This window comes from Cervus elaphus, chromosome 14 (genome assembly GCF_910594005.1).
Source record: "Cervus elaphus chromosome 14, mCerEla1.1, whole genome shotgun sequence".
Lineage (NCBI taxonomy): Eukaryota > Metazoa > Chordata > Mammalia > Artiodactyla > Cervidae > Cervus > Cervus elaphus.
The window spans coordinates 29,232,967-29,253,909 of NC_057828.1; the positions used below are offsets into that span (position 1 = coordinate 29,232,967).

Genomic DNA, 20,943 nt, shown 5'->3' on the forward strand with positions numbered 1-20,943 from the left:
AGTGTTAATGTTTATCATATTTGCTTTATTCATCTAATTATCTATCTACATATTGAACCACTGAAGAACAAACAGAGACATCGTGACCCATTTACCCCGAAATATTTCAATGTGTATTTCCTAAGAAGAAGGACATTCTCTTACAAGACCACATAAAATTATCCAAATCAGGAAACTTAATATGATTACATTTAGTTTCATAGTAATATGAAACTTAATATGATTACAATTTAAACACAATATGATAACAATTTAAATTTAAATCCAGTGCTCGCTTCGGCAGCACATATACTAAAATTGGAACGATACAGAGAAGATTAGCATGGCCCCTGCGCAAGGATGACACGCAAATTCGTGAAGCGTTCCAAAATTTTAAAAAAAAAAAAAAAATTTAAATCCAATTAAAAATTATAAATTTTGCCAATCCTCACAGTAGTGTTCTCACTACTGTTCCTCCTAATCCGTGATCCAGTCCATGATCACCCAAGCATTTAGTTGTCTTGTTGCTTTAGTCTCTTTTCATCTGGTACAAATTCATAGTCTTTGTCTTTCATGACAGTAATCGTTTTTAAGATTATGGGGGGACTTACCTGGTAGTCTGGTGGTTAAGAATCCACCTGCCAATGCAGAGGACATGGCCTCGATCTTTGGTCGGGGAAGATTCTACATGTCATCATGGGGCAACTACTGAAGCCCTCGAGCTTTGGAGTCTGTGCTCTGCAATAAAAGCCACCTCAACGAGAAGCCCTCACACCGCAACTAAAGAGTAGTCCCCGTCTGCCACAATCAGAGAAATCCCATGAGCAGCAACAAGACCCAGCACAGCCAAAAATAAAAATAAATAAATAAAAAGATTACGGGGTAGTTAACTAGATTTGTCTACCTCAAATACAGGCTATGCATTTTTGGTAGAAATACCTCATTATGCTATGCCCTTTTCAAGCTATCATAACAGGAGCTATATGATGTCAATTCCACTCATAACTCGTGAAGTTAATTTTGATCATTTGGTTATGGTGGTATCCACCAAATCTCTCTATTGCAAACTTCTTTTTATCTTGTAATTGATAATTAATTTGTGGGGGTTATTTTGAACCTATGTAAATATTATTTTCCAGATCACACCCTTACTTTCTTATTTAGCATCTTTTGATGATTCTTGCCTAAATCAATTTTTTATGGAGATATAATTCACACATTATAACGTTCACTATTTTAAAAAATACTTATTTTTTCCTTTATTTGGCTGGGTTGTTAGAACACAAGCTCTCTCATTGTGGCCCCTGGGCTTTAGTTGTGGCACACGGCTCCAGAGTGCACAAGCTCCATAATTGCAGAATACAGGCTTAATTGCCCAAGCATGTAGGATCTTAGTTCTCTGACCAGGGATGGAACCTGAGTCTCCTGCATTGGAAGGCAGATTCTTAACCACTGGACCACCAAGGAAGTCCCAAAATTCACTATTTAAAAGTGCATGATTCAGAGGTGTACCCATCACCATTGTCTAATTCCAGAACATTTTCATCGCCCCAGGAAAAAGCCCTACACCCCTTAGCAGTCATTCCCCTTTCCTCTGCTGTTTCCAGCCTCTGAGAACCATTAATCTACTTTCTATCTTTATTGTTTTGGCTATTTCAGGCATCTCATGTCAATGGATTCATACAATATGTGGTCCTTTGGGTCTTGCTTCTTTAATTGAAAACATTTTTAAGGCTCATTCATAAGGCAGTTTTAATCAATCCTTCATTCCTTCTTGCCTAAATCAATCATTAGTATGGTTCTTGAAAAATGATGATATTCTACATTGTTTCATCTACACTTACTATTGCTGTTGTTCAGTCGCTCAGTCATGTCTGACTCTTTGCGACCCCATGGACTGCAGCACACCAGGCTTCCCTGTCCTTCACTATCTCCATGAGTTTGCTCAAACTCATGTCCACTGAGTCCACGATGCCATCCAACCATCTTGTCCTCTGTCTCCTCCTTCTCCTCCTGCCTTCAATCTTTCCCAGCATCAGGGTCTTGTCTAATGAGTTGGCTCTTCACATCAGGTGGCCAAAGTATTGGAGCTTCAGCCTCAACATCAGTCCTTCCACTAAATATTTGGGGTTGATTTCCTTTAGAATTGACTGGTTTGATCTCCTTGCAGTGCAAGGGACTCTCAAGAGTCTTCTCCAACACCACAGTTCGAAGGCATCAATTCTTTGGCGCTCTTCTTTATGGTCCAACTCTCACATCCCTACATGACTACCACAAAAACCATAGCTTTGACTATATGGACCTTTGTCAGCGAAGTCTGACTCTGCTCTTCAACACACTGTCTAGTTTTGTCACAGCTATTCTTCCAAGGAGCAAGTGCCTTTTAATTTCATGGCTGCAGTCACTGTCCTCAGTGATTTCGGAGCCCAAGAAAATAAAGTCTGTCACTGTTTCCATTGTTTCCCCATGTATTTGCCATGAAGTGATGGGACCAGATGCCATGATCTTACTACACTTACTAGTTAACATTATTTTTATCTCCCTTTATCAGGGAAGCACTTTAGGAAAAAATGCACTGTGAAGTTAATTTCAGATAGGGTTCCCCTGCCCTCAAGTCGTTTCCAATCTTAGATGAAAGAGCTTACAATGACCACCTTTCCAGGGGGTTACTTGATCTTCTCTCCTTCCCACTTGAACTAGCATCAAAGTGTCTCTCTCTGCCTGTCACCCCATAGGCTCCTCCCCCTCCTCCAGGTGCCCCTCCCGGACGCTCAAGAGAAGGAAGTGACGCACCGGAAGTGTCCCTGTTCCCCTTGCAGTGGGGGGAAGGAATCAAGCCCCCAAGATGGCGGCAGCGTCGGAGGAGCGGATGGCTGAGGAAGGAGGCGGCGGTCACGGCGACGGCGGCTCCCCTTCGGCCATCGCCTCTACCCAGCGACTGCCCCCACCACCCCCGCCCCAGCCCCCGCAGCCGGGATCCCAGGCGCCCCCAGCCCCGGCGCTGGCTCCGGACCAGCTGCCTCAAAACAACACGCTGGTGGCGCTGCCCATCGTAGCCATCGAGAACATCCTCAGCTTTATGTCCTACGACGAAATTAGCCAGCTCCGTCTGGTGAGGCCCCCTGGGGACCCTTGCCGCCCTCTCCGAGAGCCGAGGTCTGGGGAGGGCCCGAAAAGGAAGAGCGTTCCCCGGGGAGGGAGCCCCTGGCGAGCTGTAGCCGCCGCTAAAGCACCAACCGCAGCCCTCCCGCCCCAGAGTCTCTCTTGGGGCTGACCCGCGGGGCTTGTCCAGATTCCGCCCTTGCTTGAGGAGTGGGGGCGACTGCCTGCGGGAACTTGGCTTTGGGGGGCTCGGGGGCTCTGGGCCCCCGACCCGGAAGCGGGGCCACGGGCGGGGGCAGTAAGAGCTGGGCTTACAGCCTCTATCCGGCCTGAGTATGGACGCCGGAGGGGGGTCTCATCACCTGCCTTTTATATATCACCTTCCACCCCCAGGCTGGAGGTGGGGGCTAGCACTCCGAAGTAGGCGAGATCATCCCGGCTAGGTTTGGTTTGTCTGTGAGAAGAACGTATTGTTCCCCCTTACCACCCAAGTTTCCTTGTTGGAAAAGATAAAGTCGGATCGGTCAGTCCTCCCAAAAGCCAGTAGAGGTTTGGAGGAATTCAAACTCGTTTTGGTAACCTCAACCCCAGCGCCTTGGTTGACCAACGAAGGCAATCCTGAGAAGTGACTATCGGGCTTTGCCTCACCCCTGACACTTCCCATCCCATAGTGAAGCACCTTGCCCCTTGAGAAGGTTTTTTTCCTCTCCTGCATTTCATTTTCTAACTAGTGATTAATCCCACCCGCCAGCTTTAGGAGAGGTTTTATACCTTAAAATCACAGTAATTCTGTTCATGATTAATGAAAATAAATGAATTGGCCTTTGGGATTTTCTTCATCCCAGAGGCTTCACTGAAGGTTCAATGAATATCTTAGTTCAGTCAGTTATTTTGCTTCCTCAGTGAATTTATCTTTAAGTGGTAAGAAAATTGAAGGAGGTGGACATTTTGAAATGATTACAAACCGTTTCTGTGTAGAAGCTAAATATGTGGTCGGGATTGTTTTTAAGAGGACAAAGACATCTGAATGTGCTGTGTATAGCGTTTTCTTAATAATCAATATACTCTATTTTAGATTTACACCTTCAATTTAAAATTGATTATAATTGTATTTTTGAGATGCAAGCATATTTTTTAAAGGAGGCTGTTAAATATTCAAACTGGTGAATAGTTTATTTTCTTGTCAACAGAGCACATCAACCATGCCAGTCTGCAGGATAGAAAATTCATTTGAAAAGTAATATTTCAAAATGATTGTCCCTTAATTTCCAAAACATGTTATCCTAGAATTTCTTGTAGAATCCTAACTATTCCTTCCATTTTTTTCTAAAGAATGATATTTGATCAGAATTCATGGTATACATTCCTGTTGCCTGGAAATTGGACATGACATTTGGATTGAGCCTTTCAGCCAGACAATGCCTTTGTAAAGCTTGGAATGTTCACCGTTCTGTTTTATAAGTATTGAGAAAAACTGGGGGGCGGGGGTGTTCATTTGTTGTTCATTTTACTTCTTTAAAAATTAAAAACATTCTTAAAGGGAAGAAAACCAGCCTATCCTAGGGGACAGAGTTAAAAAGACATCCCACAGTTTATTAGTAAATGACATCTCTTTCAAGTGAAATACTCAGCTGCATTCTTATTTTTGAGCAGTTATCTATTCTAGTATTTTAAAGATACAAATTTGTAGTTTCAGAGATTTTTTTCATAAGGAGTCCCTTACCACTCCCCTAAAAAGATTCAGCTCCCAGTTTTATTTCTTAAAGATGGTTTTTTCTCTGTTTTAGTAATGGGGAACTATTTCTTATTCCTTTCTTTACTTAAGGTTAATGGATAATTCTTAGATTAAGTGGGTAATCTTTTGTGGCGATTTGGAAGTGTCTTTGGTTTTAAATTCTTTGGTTCATATGTCATAAGGTGCAATTCAAGTAACATGAAAGATTCTTGCCACTAGGTGTCAGCATTAATTTAATTATGGTCATTAATGAAATTGGCAGTCAAGCGATAGTGCCTAGTATGTGCTTTACATGCCTTTTCTAATTTAAGTGACCATTTATACCTAACAGACTGTTTGTGAGATAATCAATGCCAGTGTGTATGCTGCTATCTGGCATATAAATTGCATTGTTTCTTCTATTGTCAAGTATTTTTTTGAGTAGAGTTAAGGTTGGGTGTACTTAGAAAAGAGAGATATTAAGAACAGAATTAGTTTCCATAAAGCTAGATGTCAACCATTCAGTAGTTAATGAGCTAGTTTATGTATTTGTCAGGTGCTTCTTTTTTTCTTCCTTCAGCTTACTTGCCCTGTTAGAGCCTTGGGCTCCCCAGATGGCTCAGTGGTCCAGAATCCACCTGCAATGCAGGAGACACAAGAGACTCAGGTTCAGTCCCTGGGTCATGGATGATCTCCTGGAGGAGGAAATAGCAACCACTCCAGTGTTCTTGCCCAAAAAACCCTATGAACAAAAGAGCCTGGTGGGCTACAGTCTAAAGGATGGCAAAGAGTCGGACATGACTGAGCACACACATTAGGACCTCAGTCATAACTATTGTTAACATCTAAATTAGAGGACAGGTCCATGTACTTACTGCTCTGTATTTTCTTTATACGGTTTGTCCCAAGTTGCTAGAATAACATTTTCCAATTATCTTTGCTTCCTTTTGCCATGAATAATTGAAATTTGACTCTCCAGTCTGGTTATTTCCCAAGGAATGTCCAGATTCCTTATTGAACTGAATCCCTTATTTTGTTTTGTTTTTTCTGCCATTGACTATTGCTTCCAAAATGTACCCAGAAGTTGGAAATCCTGGTTACATAAAAATAGTTCTTTAATATTTAACTTCTCTAATATATTTAAAGTTGTTTGGATGAAGATACCTTTTGAAATGACAAAACGTGTACTTTAAGTTGTTTTCCAGTAAATCACATAAATTTGCGCTGATGCAGCATAGTCTGTCACATAAGGCCCCCTTCACAGGTATGAGAGTTTTTGAAACAAGTGGCAAAGGTTAAGGATGGTCCTGCACCTAGTTGCAGAGCACATCACAGCCCAGTTGGAACATAATAATGTTGACTTGTGAGTACAGAGTTCTCGCTGGGAAAAAAAAAGTATGGAAGGCTTCTTAAAAGTTGTCTTAGGGAATTCCCTGGCAGCCCAGTGGACTGCCACTTTTTTTATAAAGAGATCCTATAGATTTTTCCTCTGTGGTTCTAGTGGAGCTCCTGTAAATATAATGGAATCCTATTAGTGGTTCCGGACAGATTTGATTAAAAGTTCAATTCAAGTGTCATGCTTATTATCTGGAATGAAATTTTCCATTTGACAACAAAATACATAAATCTATGTTTTTGTCCCAGGATATTTCTCTGGTATACTCTAGCTAGTTAAACCTATTATTCATTTATAGTTCCTTTCACATCTTTTCTTGAAATGTGTTTGAAAAACTCAGTTGTAGAGAGGGTTGACTGGTAGAAAATATGAAGGAAAATGGGGAAGTATTACCTTTTTTTTTAAGTAGGCAAGATGTCTTCCTTATATCTCTTTCTCTATATCAATAGTTCTCAATTTTTTCTCAGGACACCTTTACACTCTTAAAAGTTATTGAGGACCCAAATTGCTTTCCTTTGAAAATTCTAAAATACACAAGAATGCACAGTGCATAATTCCATTAGCTGTCATTACATGTCATGTTGCCACACACATTCTGCTGTGTCTTGTGAGAGAATAAGCATGAAAATGGCAAATAACATCTTAGTATTATGAAAATGATTTAGCTTCACAAACTCTTGAAAGGATCTTGGGAACCCCAAGGGTCCCTAGACCACACTATGAGAACCATTGCTCTGTATCGCTGTATTATAGAATATAATATTGCTGTATTATATATGTACTGCTGGGGGTTTTTCCCCTACCATGTCATCATCAGGTTATTTATTTTATTAACAAGTTCTTAAGTATAGGTAAGAAATTATATTTTGAGAATACTTCACTCCTGCAGATTCTCAAAGGTGTCCAGTCAGTAACCCTGTCCACAGTATCATCACTGAGACAGAATGTACACACCTTCCTTGAGCACGTTTACAAAGAATCAGTATAACAAATGCATAGTAGTAAATACAAGAATGTTGAGGTTAATCAGCAGAGGCTTCCTCAGAGTCATGAATTTTCATCCAGTTAGTGAAGATGGAAGAACATTACCAGTAGGAAAAAAAAAAAAAGATGTATAATTATCCTAATTGTTTTGTTCAAGGTAATATTAAATTTATATTTTCTTTCCAAGTGCATATTTAGGAGGGACACCCAGGGGATTTTTAATTTGTTGTAATTTTACCAACAGACAATTGAGAATTAACTCTCTGTCTCTGTATGTAGTATATCTTAAATGGTCCATACCAAGAGGATAGAATTTTTTCTTATAAAAGATTAAAGTGTTCTTGTAAAAGAGATGGGAAGTTGTATAGGACTGGCTCATTCACTGTTAATTTTTTAAATGATTTTATCACCTCTGTCCATGGGATCACATAGAGTTGGACACAACTGAGCACGCATGCATCCATCATTAACTTTTTGCCACATTGACTTTATCTTGTACGCTCATTTACCATTTGAAAGTAAGGTGCAAATACAGTGACATTTTACCCCTAAAATACTTCTGTATAATCACAATATCATCACTTCCAAGGTATTTAATATTACATTTTATATTCAGGTTTCTCAGTTGTCCCCAAAATGTGTTTTGATAGCTTGGAGAAGGGTTGGGGAGGTAGTTAAGTTCTTAAATCTAATAAAGCATTAGTCTCTTTAATCTGGAACATTTCTCCTGCCTTTTCACAGTTCATTCTTTCATGACTTTCTAAAGAATCCAGCACAGATGGCTGTGAAATATTCTGCACAGATTTGTCTGATTGAGAGGATTATAGGAAGATCTTGGTCTAGCTCCATCGCAAAACTTCAGTAGTGTGGCAAAATCTGCCCCCACTAAAGTCCTGCTTTTCTAGATTCATGCCAACAGTTTCTATAGCAGTAGAGTATTAGAGATCCTAATCAATTGAGAATAATTAGGATAAACATTTCAATCTACATAGCTACTGATCACTAAATTTAACAAGACACAAATCGGGGCTTCCCTGGTGGCTCAGTGGTAGAGAATCTGCCTGCCAGTGCAGGAGACACAGGTTCAACCCCTAGTCCAGAAAGATCCCACATGCCTCAGAGCAGCTAAGCCCTTGCTCCACAACTACTGAGCCTGTGCTCTAGAGCCCAGGAACTGCAGCTCCTGAAATCCAAGCACCCTGAAGCCCATGCTCCCCAACAAGAGCGTAGCCCCCAATTGTTGCACCTGGAGAAAAGCTGGTGCAACCCAGCACAGCCAAAAATAAATAAACAAATTAGGGAAGGGAATACACAGATCAGAAGACCTGGATTGTTTCCCCCCGCCCCCAACATAGCTTGGTTTGTATTGAGGTGCCATCCTAGCTACTTTGCTAATCCTTGAAATGTGTGAAAATTGCTCAGTCGTGTCCGGCTCTTTGCGACCCCATGGACTGTAGCCCACCAGGCTCCTCAGTCCATGGAATTTTCCAGGCAGAAGTACTGGAGTGGGTTGCCATTTCCTGCCAGTATGAAAAAATGAGGAAACAGAGTAATCCATATTAAAGTCCATATTAGAATGATACACGTGTGTGTGTGTGTGTGTGTGTGTGTATGTATGTATATGAATAAAGACCCAAATTATTTTCTTTTTCTTTTTTTTTCCAAATTCTTAATTTCGCTTTTTGCCCTTGATGATTGGATGACCTTGAACAAGTCATCTAAGTTCCTACGGCCTCAGATTTCTCACTGTAAAAAGAAAGGGTAGGTTCTGGTGTCTTATGTCCCTTTCAGGTCAAGGGTCTAATAAGCAGCCTAATCTTCGATAATAGCTTCCTTAGTAGTTGGGGAAAACTATTGACTTTCCAGGTGGCACTAGTGGTAAAGAACCTTCATGCCAATGCAGGAGACATAGAGATGCAGGTTTGATTCCTGGGCAGGAAGATCCGCTGGAGGAGGGCATGGCAAACCCACTCCAATATTCTTGCCTGGAGAATCCCATTGATAGAGGAGCCTAGCGGGCTACAGTCCGTGGGGTCACAAAGAGTCAGACACGACTGAAGCGACTTAGCACACATGCATTGACTATTCAGTTCATTTGAGAACTGTAGAGAACGAAATGAGTACATTAAAAATGTGATTCCACTACAATATTTCCTTGATTCTAAGATATAGTTTCATATTTTAACATTTTTTAAATGATAGTGCATCTTGATCAAATTATATTATTATAGTGGTACTTAAAAAAAATTTTTTTTTATTAAATTGAAAACATATCTTAAAGTCGCCACAGCATCTTAAAATTGAAGAAACCCAGTGTATTTTAAGGCATCTAAGATACCTGAGAAAGAAATGCTCGGCAGTTATAATATATATTGTAAGATCATTCCACTGTCACATGTTAAAAGATGGAAAATGTACATCTTAGAGTCAACCAAGATTTTATATTGGAGATTAGGTTTAACAAGAAAATTGTGGATTTCATGGATTTAAGGTGTGTGTCTTGCCTTTTTAAGAAGGGCCATAGTGGCACAACAGATTGAAAAAGATTTTTAAATAAACACAAGTGAAGAAAAATTTTTATTTTTGATCACTTGTTAGAAAACGGTAAAAAGAATAAACATGGCATTTTAAATCTTGAAATAACAAAACAAATCTGTTCTTCATACTAGAACAGCAGATAATAGAGGGGCAAGTTAAATGTCTCTGTTGTATACTTATTCCATTAGTTACTTTTTGTTTATATAGTATGTATTTTCTTAATCTCTAAATACATTGATCTTTTTTTGAGATAGTCATCATCTTTGTTTATTAGATTCTAGAATTTTTCTGTCCTGAGTAAATTGCCAAACTGCTAGGATTTTTGTTTTGTTTTAATAACTGGGGAAATGATATTTCTTTTCTGTAGCCTTGGGAAATAATTAAAGTAACCCCAAATTTAGAGCTACACTTGAAATAAGGTAATTTTGTTTTGCAAGTTAATATGCATTGACAGCAGTTATAATTATACTGCTCACCTTGGGGAAAATTAATATATTTCTGTTTTTTCAGAGGTCACTTTGCTTCCTTCTGAATCCTAAACAAAAGATAGTTATATGCTCTATGGTGTCTTTGTTTTTATGCTATTGGTCAGTCAGTGCTTATAAAACATTTATGAAAGGAAGAATATTACATTAAATACTGTTCTTTTCCTATAATATCAACTAATGCTTCAGATCTTTTTGGTTTTTGTGGTGCTATTCTAGTTTGCTTTTGTTACCTATTTTCTAATTTTTTTTAGTTGAAGTATAGTTGATTTATAGTATTTGTTTCAGATGTATATTTTCTGATCTTTTTACCAGCTTTTAATTAGAATGGTCAGTTAAGACTCATTCATAAGTCTTTTTTCTTGTCTTTTACCTCTTTATTTGGGATTCATCTGCAGTGGTTTCAGCTATCTTCGTGTGAGATTTCCAGAACCTTATCTTTGGTTGTAACATTATAGTTGCCTACGGAAAATGACCAGTCAGCTGTCCCAATACCAGGTCTCTCCCAAAATGGATGCTCTTTTTCCTTTTAAATTTATTTCTCATTACTGTCTGATTTTCCTGATCAAAACATGGGAGATTTTATTCCTCTCAGTATCTGACTGTCTTCAGAAGTAGTTTGCTAATGGTTTATTCATTCCAGGCTTTGTGCCTTTGTTCCATCAGCATTAACTTAGCATTCCTGTCCTTTCTTCTTTTAAAGCCTAGGATCACGTTAAGTCTCCTTGGTTGACCTTACCTGGTTATTTATTTATAGCAAATTACTCGGTCGAGTGTATACTCATACTAATCAGTACTCATTCCATTGCATATCTAGATTATTAAAAGATTCCTAAATTGAGTATTTAGCTAGATTTGGTGCAGCAATGTCCTAGAATAATGAAGTAATTTAGAAGGTACCTTGAGGTTATTACCGCAGTGTGCTGTGTGCTGAGTCACTCCAGTCATGTCCTACTCTGTGCAGCACTCCGGACTGTAGCCGCCAGGCTCCTCTGTCCGTGGGGTCCTCCAAACAGGAATACTGGAGTGGGTTGTCATGCCCTCCTCCAGGAGATCTTCCCAACCCAGGGATTGAGCCTGCTGCTCATGTGCCTGCTGCATTGCAAGCCGATTCTTTACCACTGAACCTCCTGACTTTAATTTTTTACTTTGTAAATAAACATTTTTTTTTCAGTTTTATAGAGATGGCATTGATATATAGCACTGTGTAAGTTTAAGATGTACGGAATAATGATTTGACTTAAAAAAAAAAATAGGAAATGATTACCACAGTGGGTTTAGTTCCATTTTTCAACTCAGAAATTATCAGAGAGTTATAGAGTCCACAGATCAAAAGAGTATTTTTCTACAAAGTTGTGTTAGAGGGTGCCTCACATTAAATAGTTTTAACAACAATGAAATCCCCAATTTCTATTCCTCAGAGTTCATTTTGAAGTCTTTGGGTGGGTTTATTTCTTTTTTCTACTTGATAATATCTGTTGACTTTCGGACACAACTGAGTGACTGAACTGACTGACTTTCTCCTATGACAGATGAGAATTTAGTCAGCTTTATATTCCCTTATCACACACACAAAGACATACTTTCTTTTTCTTCCTCCAATAACATGATAAAAGTTTCTTTTTTTCCTCACACAAAGTTCAGTACTATTGTTTATGGCAATGTGGTTCTCAAATGCGGTCCAGGTTTACCAGAAGGATTCCCAAGACTCAGGGAGTCTATATGATCTAAAATATTTTCATTACTGTACTGAGGTACTGTTTGCATTTGTTACTCCCATTCTTTCACAAAGGTCCAGTGGAGTTTTCCAGTAGTTCTGTGACATGCGATGGTATCATCATACAGCTAATGACATGTGCACTTGTATATTGTGTTTTCTAGAATTTTCTTAGGTAAGAATACCTCAGCAGATTAATGCAAAAGAAGCAGATATGAAAATTCACTTATTTCTATTAAACTACTAGACCTAAACTAGATTAAAGAGATTTGTAAATGTACTCATTAAATGTTTTGTTTTAGAAACATTTATATCAGTACGTATTGGGTTTATTATTATTTTTTCAGTAGACACTGAACAAATGTTTATAACTTACTCAGAAATAGATTCCACTGTATTTTAAAATATGATTTATTAGAATTACTCTATCAGTAAAGTATCAGTACTTTTTTATGTTTTCATCTGCTTTGAAATGGAAGAGAACTGTTTACCGTCATACCTTTCATCTGGCATACTATTATATGGGGAGTGGCTGGTATTTAGTATTAGAGTATCAAAACCTTTATCAGCTCAGCCCAGTTTACCAGAATTTTTATTTGTATAATCTCAGGAGAAAGCAACTTTTGAGTTTCATCAGTATTTGGTTTTAGCAAGTATTTTTCAAGCATTTGTGTTTGGGTGCTATGAGAGATAGAAAGAAGTGTTGAGACAGCCCTTGCCTAATCAACTTAGCCTTGATGTAGGTTTATCTCAATTTTATCTCAGCACTGTGCTTTCAACATCCACACCTGTACAGTGAGAATTAAGGTCCAGGTTGATGCATCTGAGTGAATGCAAAATACTCAGGAAACAAACAACAAACATATTTTGTGTAGTAGGTTTCATTAAGATAAGAAAGATACTGGGATATTTCAGAAATATAAAAGCTAAGTATATAAAGCAAAGTTTGCAAATTAGTGGTGAAGTTAAACATAATTGTTAACAAAATTTTTTAAACAATTTTTATATAGTGATTTATAGTTTACCATGATTTAATGTCTGTTTCTTTTAATCCTAATAATACCCCTGTGTATGAGGTACTATCCAAATTTTACAGATGTCTGATTCAGGCTTTCAAAAAGAAACTGACTTGCCCAAGGACATAAAATGGCTGGACTCAAATTTAGGTGTTCTAATTTTAGATCCTATGCTTTTATTGTATGAAGATACCATTTTTAAAGTTAAATTTCTGCTATACATGTTAAAATATTTTGAAGGATATGACAATATCTAGTATAGGCTTTGACCATTATAAACTGTCATACTTCATCCAAGTCACTAGAAGAAATGATTTAAAACTTTCATTCTGTTACAGCATACTAACACACATGGAATTTAGAAAGATGGTAATGATAACCCTATATGCAAAACAGAAAAAGAGACACAGAAGGACAGAACAGACTTTTGAACTCTGTGGGAGAAGGTGAGGGTGGGATGTTTCAAAAGAACAGCATGTATATTATCTATAGTGAAACAGATCACCAGCCCAGGTGGGATGCATGAGACAAGTGCTCAGGCCTGGTGCACTGGGAAGACCCAGAGGAATCGGGTGGAGAGGGAGGTGGGAGGGGGGATTGGGATGGGGAATACATGTAACTCCATGGCTGATTCATGTCAATGTATGACAAAACCCACTGAAATGTTGTGAAGTAATTAGCCTCCAACTAAAAAAAAAAAAAAAAAAAAACTTTCATTCTGGTAATAATAAAAACTTTGTGAGAGGTTAGACTCAAGTTTGAATATGTATTTTTGGCCAGAGAAGAATTTTCTTGTTTCAGACCATTAAAAGCCTTCAAATATTTTGTTTTAATGATCTTTGGAATTATAGACTTTGACCCTAATAGTGGGGATACATTCAGAATATTCAACAGATATCTAAAGTAAAGAAGTCAAGTGGGACTCTGAGCTTCCACTGCATGAGCCATGAGTTTGATCCCTGGTCAGGGAACTAAGATCTTGCAAGCCATGTCACACAGCCAAAAAAAAGTCAAATATATAAATAAATGAGAAAACATATATTCTTTTTTTAAAAAAGAGTAAATTATTCCTTGCTTACATATAATATTAATTTTTAAATGTAGTATTGAAGGTTACAGTGAGGAATTCACATATACTGATTCAAAGATTCAGATAGCAAACTGGAGAACAATTCTAGCACAGAGAACTTTGAACCATCAGTTAATGAGTCTAAGTTAATCGTTATCAATTTGGTTTTTTTTTCAATTAATTTTTATATACTTTTTTGGCTGCACCATACAGCATCTGAGATCTTAGTTCCCTGACCAAGGGTTGAACCCACACACCTCACATTGGAAGCATGGATGGAGTCTTAACAACTGGATTACCAGGGAGTCCCTTTATTGATTTTTATTGGAGTGGAGTTGCTTAGCAATGTTGTGTTAGTTCTGCTGCACAGCAAAGTGAGTTAGTTATATGTACATACATATGTATCCCCTTTTTAGATCTCCTCTCTATTTAAGTTACCACAGACATTTTCTGAAGTTTTTACTTTTTAAAATTCTTTCTCATTCTGTCTTCCCATAGGTTTGTAAAAGAATGGACTTGGTCTGCCAGAGAATGTTGAATCAGGGATTTCTAAAGGTGGAAAGGTACCATAATCTATGTCAGAAACAAGTTAAAGCACAACTCCCAAGGTATGTTATGGTTAGCAGTGGCAGTAATTCTACAACTGGGGATTTTATTTGTTTCTTGATTATTATTATTAATTTTTTTTAATCTGAGGGTTTACATGTTAAATCGTTTCCAAGTTTTTGTAGCAAAGTATACACAGATCACAATAAATGATTTTACTATGGTTTCTTCACTCTCGCCATATCTATTCAACATTTTAGTTTGAGCCAGGGCATTTAGGCAAGAAAACGAAATTAAAGGCATCCAGATTGAAAGGAAGAAATAAAACTCTATTCACAGATAACATGATCTTGTATACACATGATATTGTATATAAAATACACTGAGTTATCAGAGCTAAAAACAAGTTCAGCAAGGATACTAAATAAAAGAGGATACAAAAATCACTTGTATAATGCTATGCATTAGCGATAAACAATCCAAAAATGGAGACAATTCCATTTACAGTAGCATTGATAGTAATGTATAACAAAAGAAGTACAAAACTTGTTTATTAGAAACCAGAAAGCACTGTTAAAAGACACTAAAGGCTTAAGTAAATGGAAAGGCATTCTGTGATCATAGATTGGAAGATTTCATTTTAAGATGGCCAGGGATTGAATCTGAGTCTCGTGTGTCTCCTGCATTGCAGGCAAATTCTTTACCCACTGAGTCATCTGGGAAGCCCATTAAAATGGCAGTAGTCCCCAAACTGACACATATATATTCAGTGCAAACCCCTGGGCTTCCCAGGTCACACTAGTGGTAAAGAACCTGGCTGTCAGTGCAGGAGACATAAGAGATACAGGGTTGATCCCTGGTTCGGGAAGATCCCCTGGAGAAGGGCATGGCAGCCCACTCCAGTATTCTTGCCTAGAGAAGCTCATGGACAGAGGAGCTTGGCGGGCTACAGTCCATGGGGTTTCAAAGAGCCGGACATAACTGAAGCGACTTAGCGCACAGAGCAACCCCCGTCAGAATCCTAGCTGTCTTTCTGTAGAGATTGACACACTGATCCTGTAATTCCTGTGGAAATGCAAGACTGAGAATAATCCAAACAATCTTGATAAAGAACAAAATTGGAAAACTGCCATTTTCCAGTCTCAAAGCTTTAGCTACAATAATCACTCTGATGCTAGCATAAAACTAGACACACAGATCAATGGAATAGAGTCCGGAAAGTGAACCTTTACATTTTTTGTCAATTGATTTTCAGCAAGAATGCCAAGAAAATTCAATGAGGAAGGAATAGTGTTTTCAACAAATGATGCTGGGACAAAAGAATGAAGTTATACCATATACAAAAATTAGCTGAAAATGAGTCATAGGCTTAAGTGTAAATGTCAGTGCTATATTATAAAACCTTGAGAAGAAAACAGTCATAAACCTTTATTAACTTGGATTAGGTTCTTTAGGTACAACACCAAAAGGACAAGTAACAAAAGAAAAAAGTAGACAAACCAGAATTCAAAATTTAAAATGCCTGTGCCTCAAAGGACACCATCCAGAAAATGAAAAGACCGCCATTGCCGGGGTCCAGCCCCAGGAGGATCCAGGGGAACTCTCAGGATGAATGGCGTCGGCGAATGAGAGAGAGAGAGTGAGACAAAGCTCGGGGCTAAGTCTGGAGTTTATTTTCGCACGGCCCCTTCATACATTCAACATCTTTTTGGGGGAAGTGCGTATTGCTTACACACAGGTCATCTCAAAACGTTACAGCAACTTGACCTTCAACAGAAACAGGATGTCACCCACATACTTTTTGTTCACAAGAGTCTGTCTTATCATTTGTCCTTCAGGCCTGCTAACATTTTATGGCTTGCACCTGGTGTGACTTAAGCAACTTCAGTAGCCGACCCTGTTTTTCTTATGATTAATCTATTTTCTTTCTAATAGGTGTCATCTCTATGGGAACTAGATAGGATTACATTTTTACAGAACAGAAATGCAAAGGATTGCAAAAACATCAGATATAGCACCAAACAGGCTCCTAGTCTAAAAGTTAACTACCTGCAAGAAGTCACCAGCTAATCTCTATCTATAAAGTATTTTCTATTAGGGACATTTGTGACTATTATTTGTGGAGCTTTTCTCACCCCTTGGAGGGACCTATGCTTAATAGTTTCTTTTGTTAGTGTACTGTGCTTAGGATGTTTAGAACAATCATGAGCATTTTTTGCAATGAGAGCACACATTTATCAAACAAGCCAGAATGCCCGCAAAAGGGTTTGAATTGAAGCATTTCCTTCATCCCTGGCCCCTTCATAGGGTACCAGCGTCCAGGAGATTTATTAATTAGCGTTTTAAGTTGGTCTTTATTCAGTGAAAGAGGAGCAGGAGAACTCTCGGCAGGCAACACAAGAATCTGCAGCAGGGCAAACAAGAACAACAACAGAAAACTGGGGGGGATACAGAGTGGGGTAGAGGCCGAGGCCAACCTGGAGAGTCCCTTATATCCTGAATGGCCTTGCGTGTCAGGTTTTTTCCTCACGACCTCGTCATGGATGGGATCCTGGACGGCCTTTCCCGTCAGGTGTTTTCTTCATGACCTCGTCATGGGTGGGATCTCTCACAACGGCTCCCGGCAAGCCACAGAATGGGACAAGACATTTGCAGCCCATGTATCTGTTACGGGACTTGTATCCAGATTATATTAGGAACTCTAACTACTCAACAATAAAAAGGGGGACTTCCAGGTGGCCAGTGATTAAGATTCCACACTTCAATGCAAGGGGCACAGGTTCAACCCCTGGTCCAGGAATTAAGATCCCATGTTTTCCTGGTGTTACCAAAATTTTCTTTTTAAGGCATAAACAATAAAAAGGTAAATAACCCCAATTTGAAAATGGGCAAAGAATTTGACAGAAATTTCTCCAAAGATGATGTATTAAAGGCTAAACATCGTTGGTCATCAGGGCACTGTGGGATACCAGTGAACACCCACCAGGATGGATGGCCAAGGACAAATGTTGGGAGGGAGATGGACAGATTGGAACTTTCACATATTACTGGTGGCATAATGAAATGGTGCAGCCACTTTACAAAACAGTTTCTCAAAAAATGAAATACAGAGTTACCAAATGATGTAGCAGTTTCACTGCTGCGTATACTGCTTGTATGCACATACTGCTGTATACTGCATTTCACTGCTGCATATACTCAGGAGAAATGAAACTATGTCTACACAAAGTACACAGACACTCATAGCGGCGTTGTTCATCACAGCCAAAACGCGGAGACAACCCAAGCGTCCAGCACAGGTGAGTGGATCATCAAAATCATGGTGTGTCCGTATAATAGAATAATGTTCAGCAGTAAAAAGGAATGAACTACTGAGACATCCTTCTACGTGGATAAACCTTGGAAGAATGCCAAGTGAAAGAAGATAGACACAAAACACATACTGTTATGATTCCAGTTATCTGAAGTGTCCCGAATAGGCAAATCCCTAGAAACGGTCAATTAGTTGTTGCCAAGGGCTGGATAATGAGAGTAATTAATAATGGTTACAGGCTTTCTCTTTATGATAATGAAAATGTTCTGGAATGAGATGGTAGTGATGGATACACAAGTATGAACATACTAAAAATCACTAAATGGTACCCTTGAAAAGTGAATTAAATGTGAATTATGTCTCAAAACTTTTGAAAAGTTAAAATGAGCTGATCTTAGAGCAGAAATATATGATCTCTTGTCTTTATGTCCATGTATACTTTCATTTATCTGATTTCTCTGATTCTAATAGCCGCTAGGCTTGAGCTTGATATACCCAAGTGGAAGTAAAAGTTGCTCAGTCGTGTCCGCCTCTTTGCGACCCCAGGGACTGCAGCCTACCCAGCTGCTCTGTCCATGGAGTTCTCCAGGCAAGAGTACTGGAGTGGGTTGCATTTCTTTCTCCAGGGAATTTTCCCAACCCAGGTATCGAACCCGAGTGTCCTGCATTGCAGGCAGATTCTTTACCAACTGAGCCACTAGGGAATCCATATAGCCAAAGGGCAAAACAAAAAAAAATAATTTTTTTCAAATGTTTTATCAATAAATATTTGATTGATCCTTAGCAAGGATTTCTAAACATAGTGATTCATTTATCATTGCAGTTAAATTATGACCCAATTGTAGATTTCTAAATTAACATGTAAATGTTAGGCTTACATTAAGGTATTTTGTTTGGTTAGCATTTTAGCCCACAGTACTTCTTTTAATGGTTGCTTTTTTTTATTTTTTTGGTAGGAGAGAGTCAGAAAGGAGAAACCATTCATTAGCTCGGCATGCAGACATCCTCGCTGCTGTTGAAACAAGGCTGTCATTATTAAATATGACTTTCATGAAGTATGTGGATTCCAATCTCTGTTGCTTCATCCCAGGAAAGGTAAAATAGAATTGCTTACTTAGTAACAGCTGTATTGAACTGTGTAAGCTTAAAATTACTATGAAGTTACAAAGTGATTTTTTTTAAATGACAGAATCACTCCTACTTTGGTCATCTGTGAATTCAGTAGTCACAATATTAAAGGGTAAGTTGTATAGATAATTGTGGGCTTTTGACTTTTTTTAAAAAAAATTTTGGCCACCGTGTGAGGCATGAGGGATCTTAATTAGTTCCCTGAGCAGGGATTGAGCCCATGCCCCCTGCTTTGGGAGTGCAGAGTCTTAACCAGTGAATTGCCAGGGAAGTCCCATTGCTACTTCTTTGAGTAGGTTTCTAGGAATGGATTTGTTTAGGTTCTCTGCAATAACTTATATAAATATATATATATCATTTATGTGATGTGTATACTTAAAATTATGATTATGAAATATGCTATAGAAGCCCTCATGTTCTTCAGGAAAGCTTTTTAAGGGTCCATACGCAAAGAAAAAATTTGAAGCTTTTACTTTTTGTAAAGATGCCAGGGATACAGCAATGAGCAAGAATAGGTATTGTCTCTGCCTTCAAGATTGTTACATTTTAGGGAGGGGAGAGACAAGCTGGTTTTGTTTTGTTTGAGAAGTGTTTCATGAAAACAACTTACAAACTTCCAGATTCAACAAGAATAATTAACTGTATAGCAGTATACTCTGGGCTAAGGAATAGTGCTGTTTAACACAGAAATAAGTTTATTGTGGTGTATTTACTGTGACTAAGTGAATAAAGGACCCACAGTTCAACATGCTGCTCATACCTTCACTAATACCTTGCTTCTTGAATTGAGTGTAAATTCAGAATGAAATAACTTCAGTACCTTTTTATGTGAAAGAGATGGAGGTAGAATTAAAGGTCATTTTGCTACTTAGCTGCTACTGGCAAAAGGTTCCCTTAACATGGTTGGAACTAATTAATACTTAGTAAAATCTGAATGCTTTCTTTTTGTTATTTCCACTGATAATTAACATTGGCAATATTGTATTATTTTCTTCATTTTCAATATTCTGTAATGTTTGTTGGGAGCCAGAGGAGTCCTGTTTCTTATTCAAAGTATTCTTTGGTATAGCTCACTTTCCTCATATTAGTTACTGCTGTTTTTCTATAAAAAGGTGACCAGTTAGAAACTTTAGATTCTAATTATTAGGCCAGATGTTATCCAGGTCTAATTCATAGGTCTTAATTCTTGATGTTCACTGAACTAGAATAGCTTGTCTCCTATAGCCTCATAGTTTCTATTGCATATCTCATAATGTTAAGATTATGAATATTTAAGACACCTCTCTAAGTTTCATAACCTCAAGAGACAGTTCAACCAGTTATTGTTAATGAGAGCTGAATAGCTTGTGGCAAAGTCCATATGCCCTGCAAAGCCAAAGGTATTTTATTTTATTTTATTATTTTTTTTTTCCAAAGGTATTTTAGTACCTAACCTTTACAGAAGTTGTCTATCTGTTATTCTAGTTGATCAAGAGCATGTGATTGAAATGATGATATTTCCTGTCTAAACAAATGAGGTTAAATTCAGTTGAGTCTTGCTATTTTTTTTGGAAACCAGTTGTTTTCTCTTTTAATTCTAGTACCAACTGAGGTGGTAGCAGTGGAGGATGTTTTCAGTTTTGGAGCTTATGTGTTTCCCCTTGGGCATTTGCTCCTTAACTGAGACCTTTACCTTACCTGCAGTGGAAAAGTCTTCCATTTTTCCTTAATATTACCCATTTATTCACAAGATCTTATCCTAATTTATTTTTCTCCGACAAGTCTGAACTGGAAAAACAACTCCCAAAAAACAAATAAATTTTGTTTTGATTATCACTTTGGTTTATTCTGCCATCTTTATAGCTTATATTTTGCCTAAATCAACACTGTATACCTAGATTACTACTTTTTATTTTTATGTAGCTGGTACTTTTTAGCTTAATTAGGCTAAGTCTAAACTGCTAACTTAACATAGTT

The 20,943-nt window shown here is 38.1% G+C and overlaps 1 protein-coding gene and 1 non-coding gene across 2 annotated transcripts in view; both read left to right on the forward strand.

The window, feature by feature from the left end:
* Positions 1-267: 267 nt before the first annotated feature.
* On the forward strand, positions 268-374 carry LOC122708438. Its single transcript, XR_006345210.1, has one exon. It is a non-coding gene; the product is annotated as a U6 spliceosomal RNA (small nuclear RNA).
* A 2,416-nt stretch (positions 375-2,790) lies between these two features.
* Positions 2,791-20,943, forward strand: part of FBXO28 (F-box protein 28) — a 30,088-nt gene continuing 11,935 nt past the window's right edge. Inside the window, exons 1-3 of the mRNA XM_043923445.1 lie at positions 2,791-3,091; positions 14,499-14,608; positions 18,816-18,954. Coding sequence (XP_043779380.1) covers positions 2,825-3,091; positions 14,499-14,608; positions 18,816-18,954 — 516 coding nt within the window. The 5' untranslated portion in view covers positions 2,791-2,824. The remainder of the gene's footprint in view (positions 3,092-14,498; positions 14,609-18,815; positions 18,955-20,943) is intronic.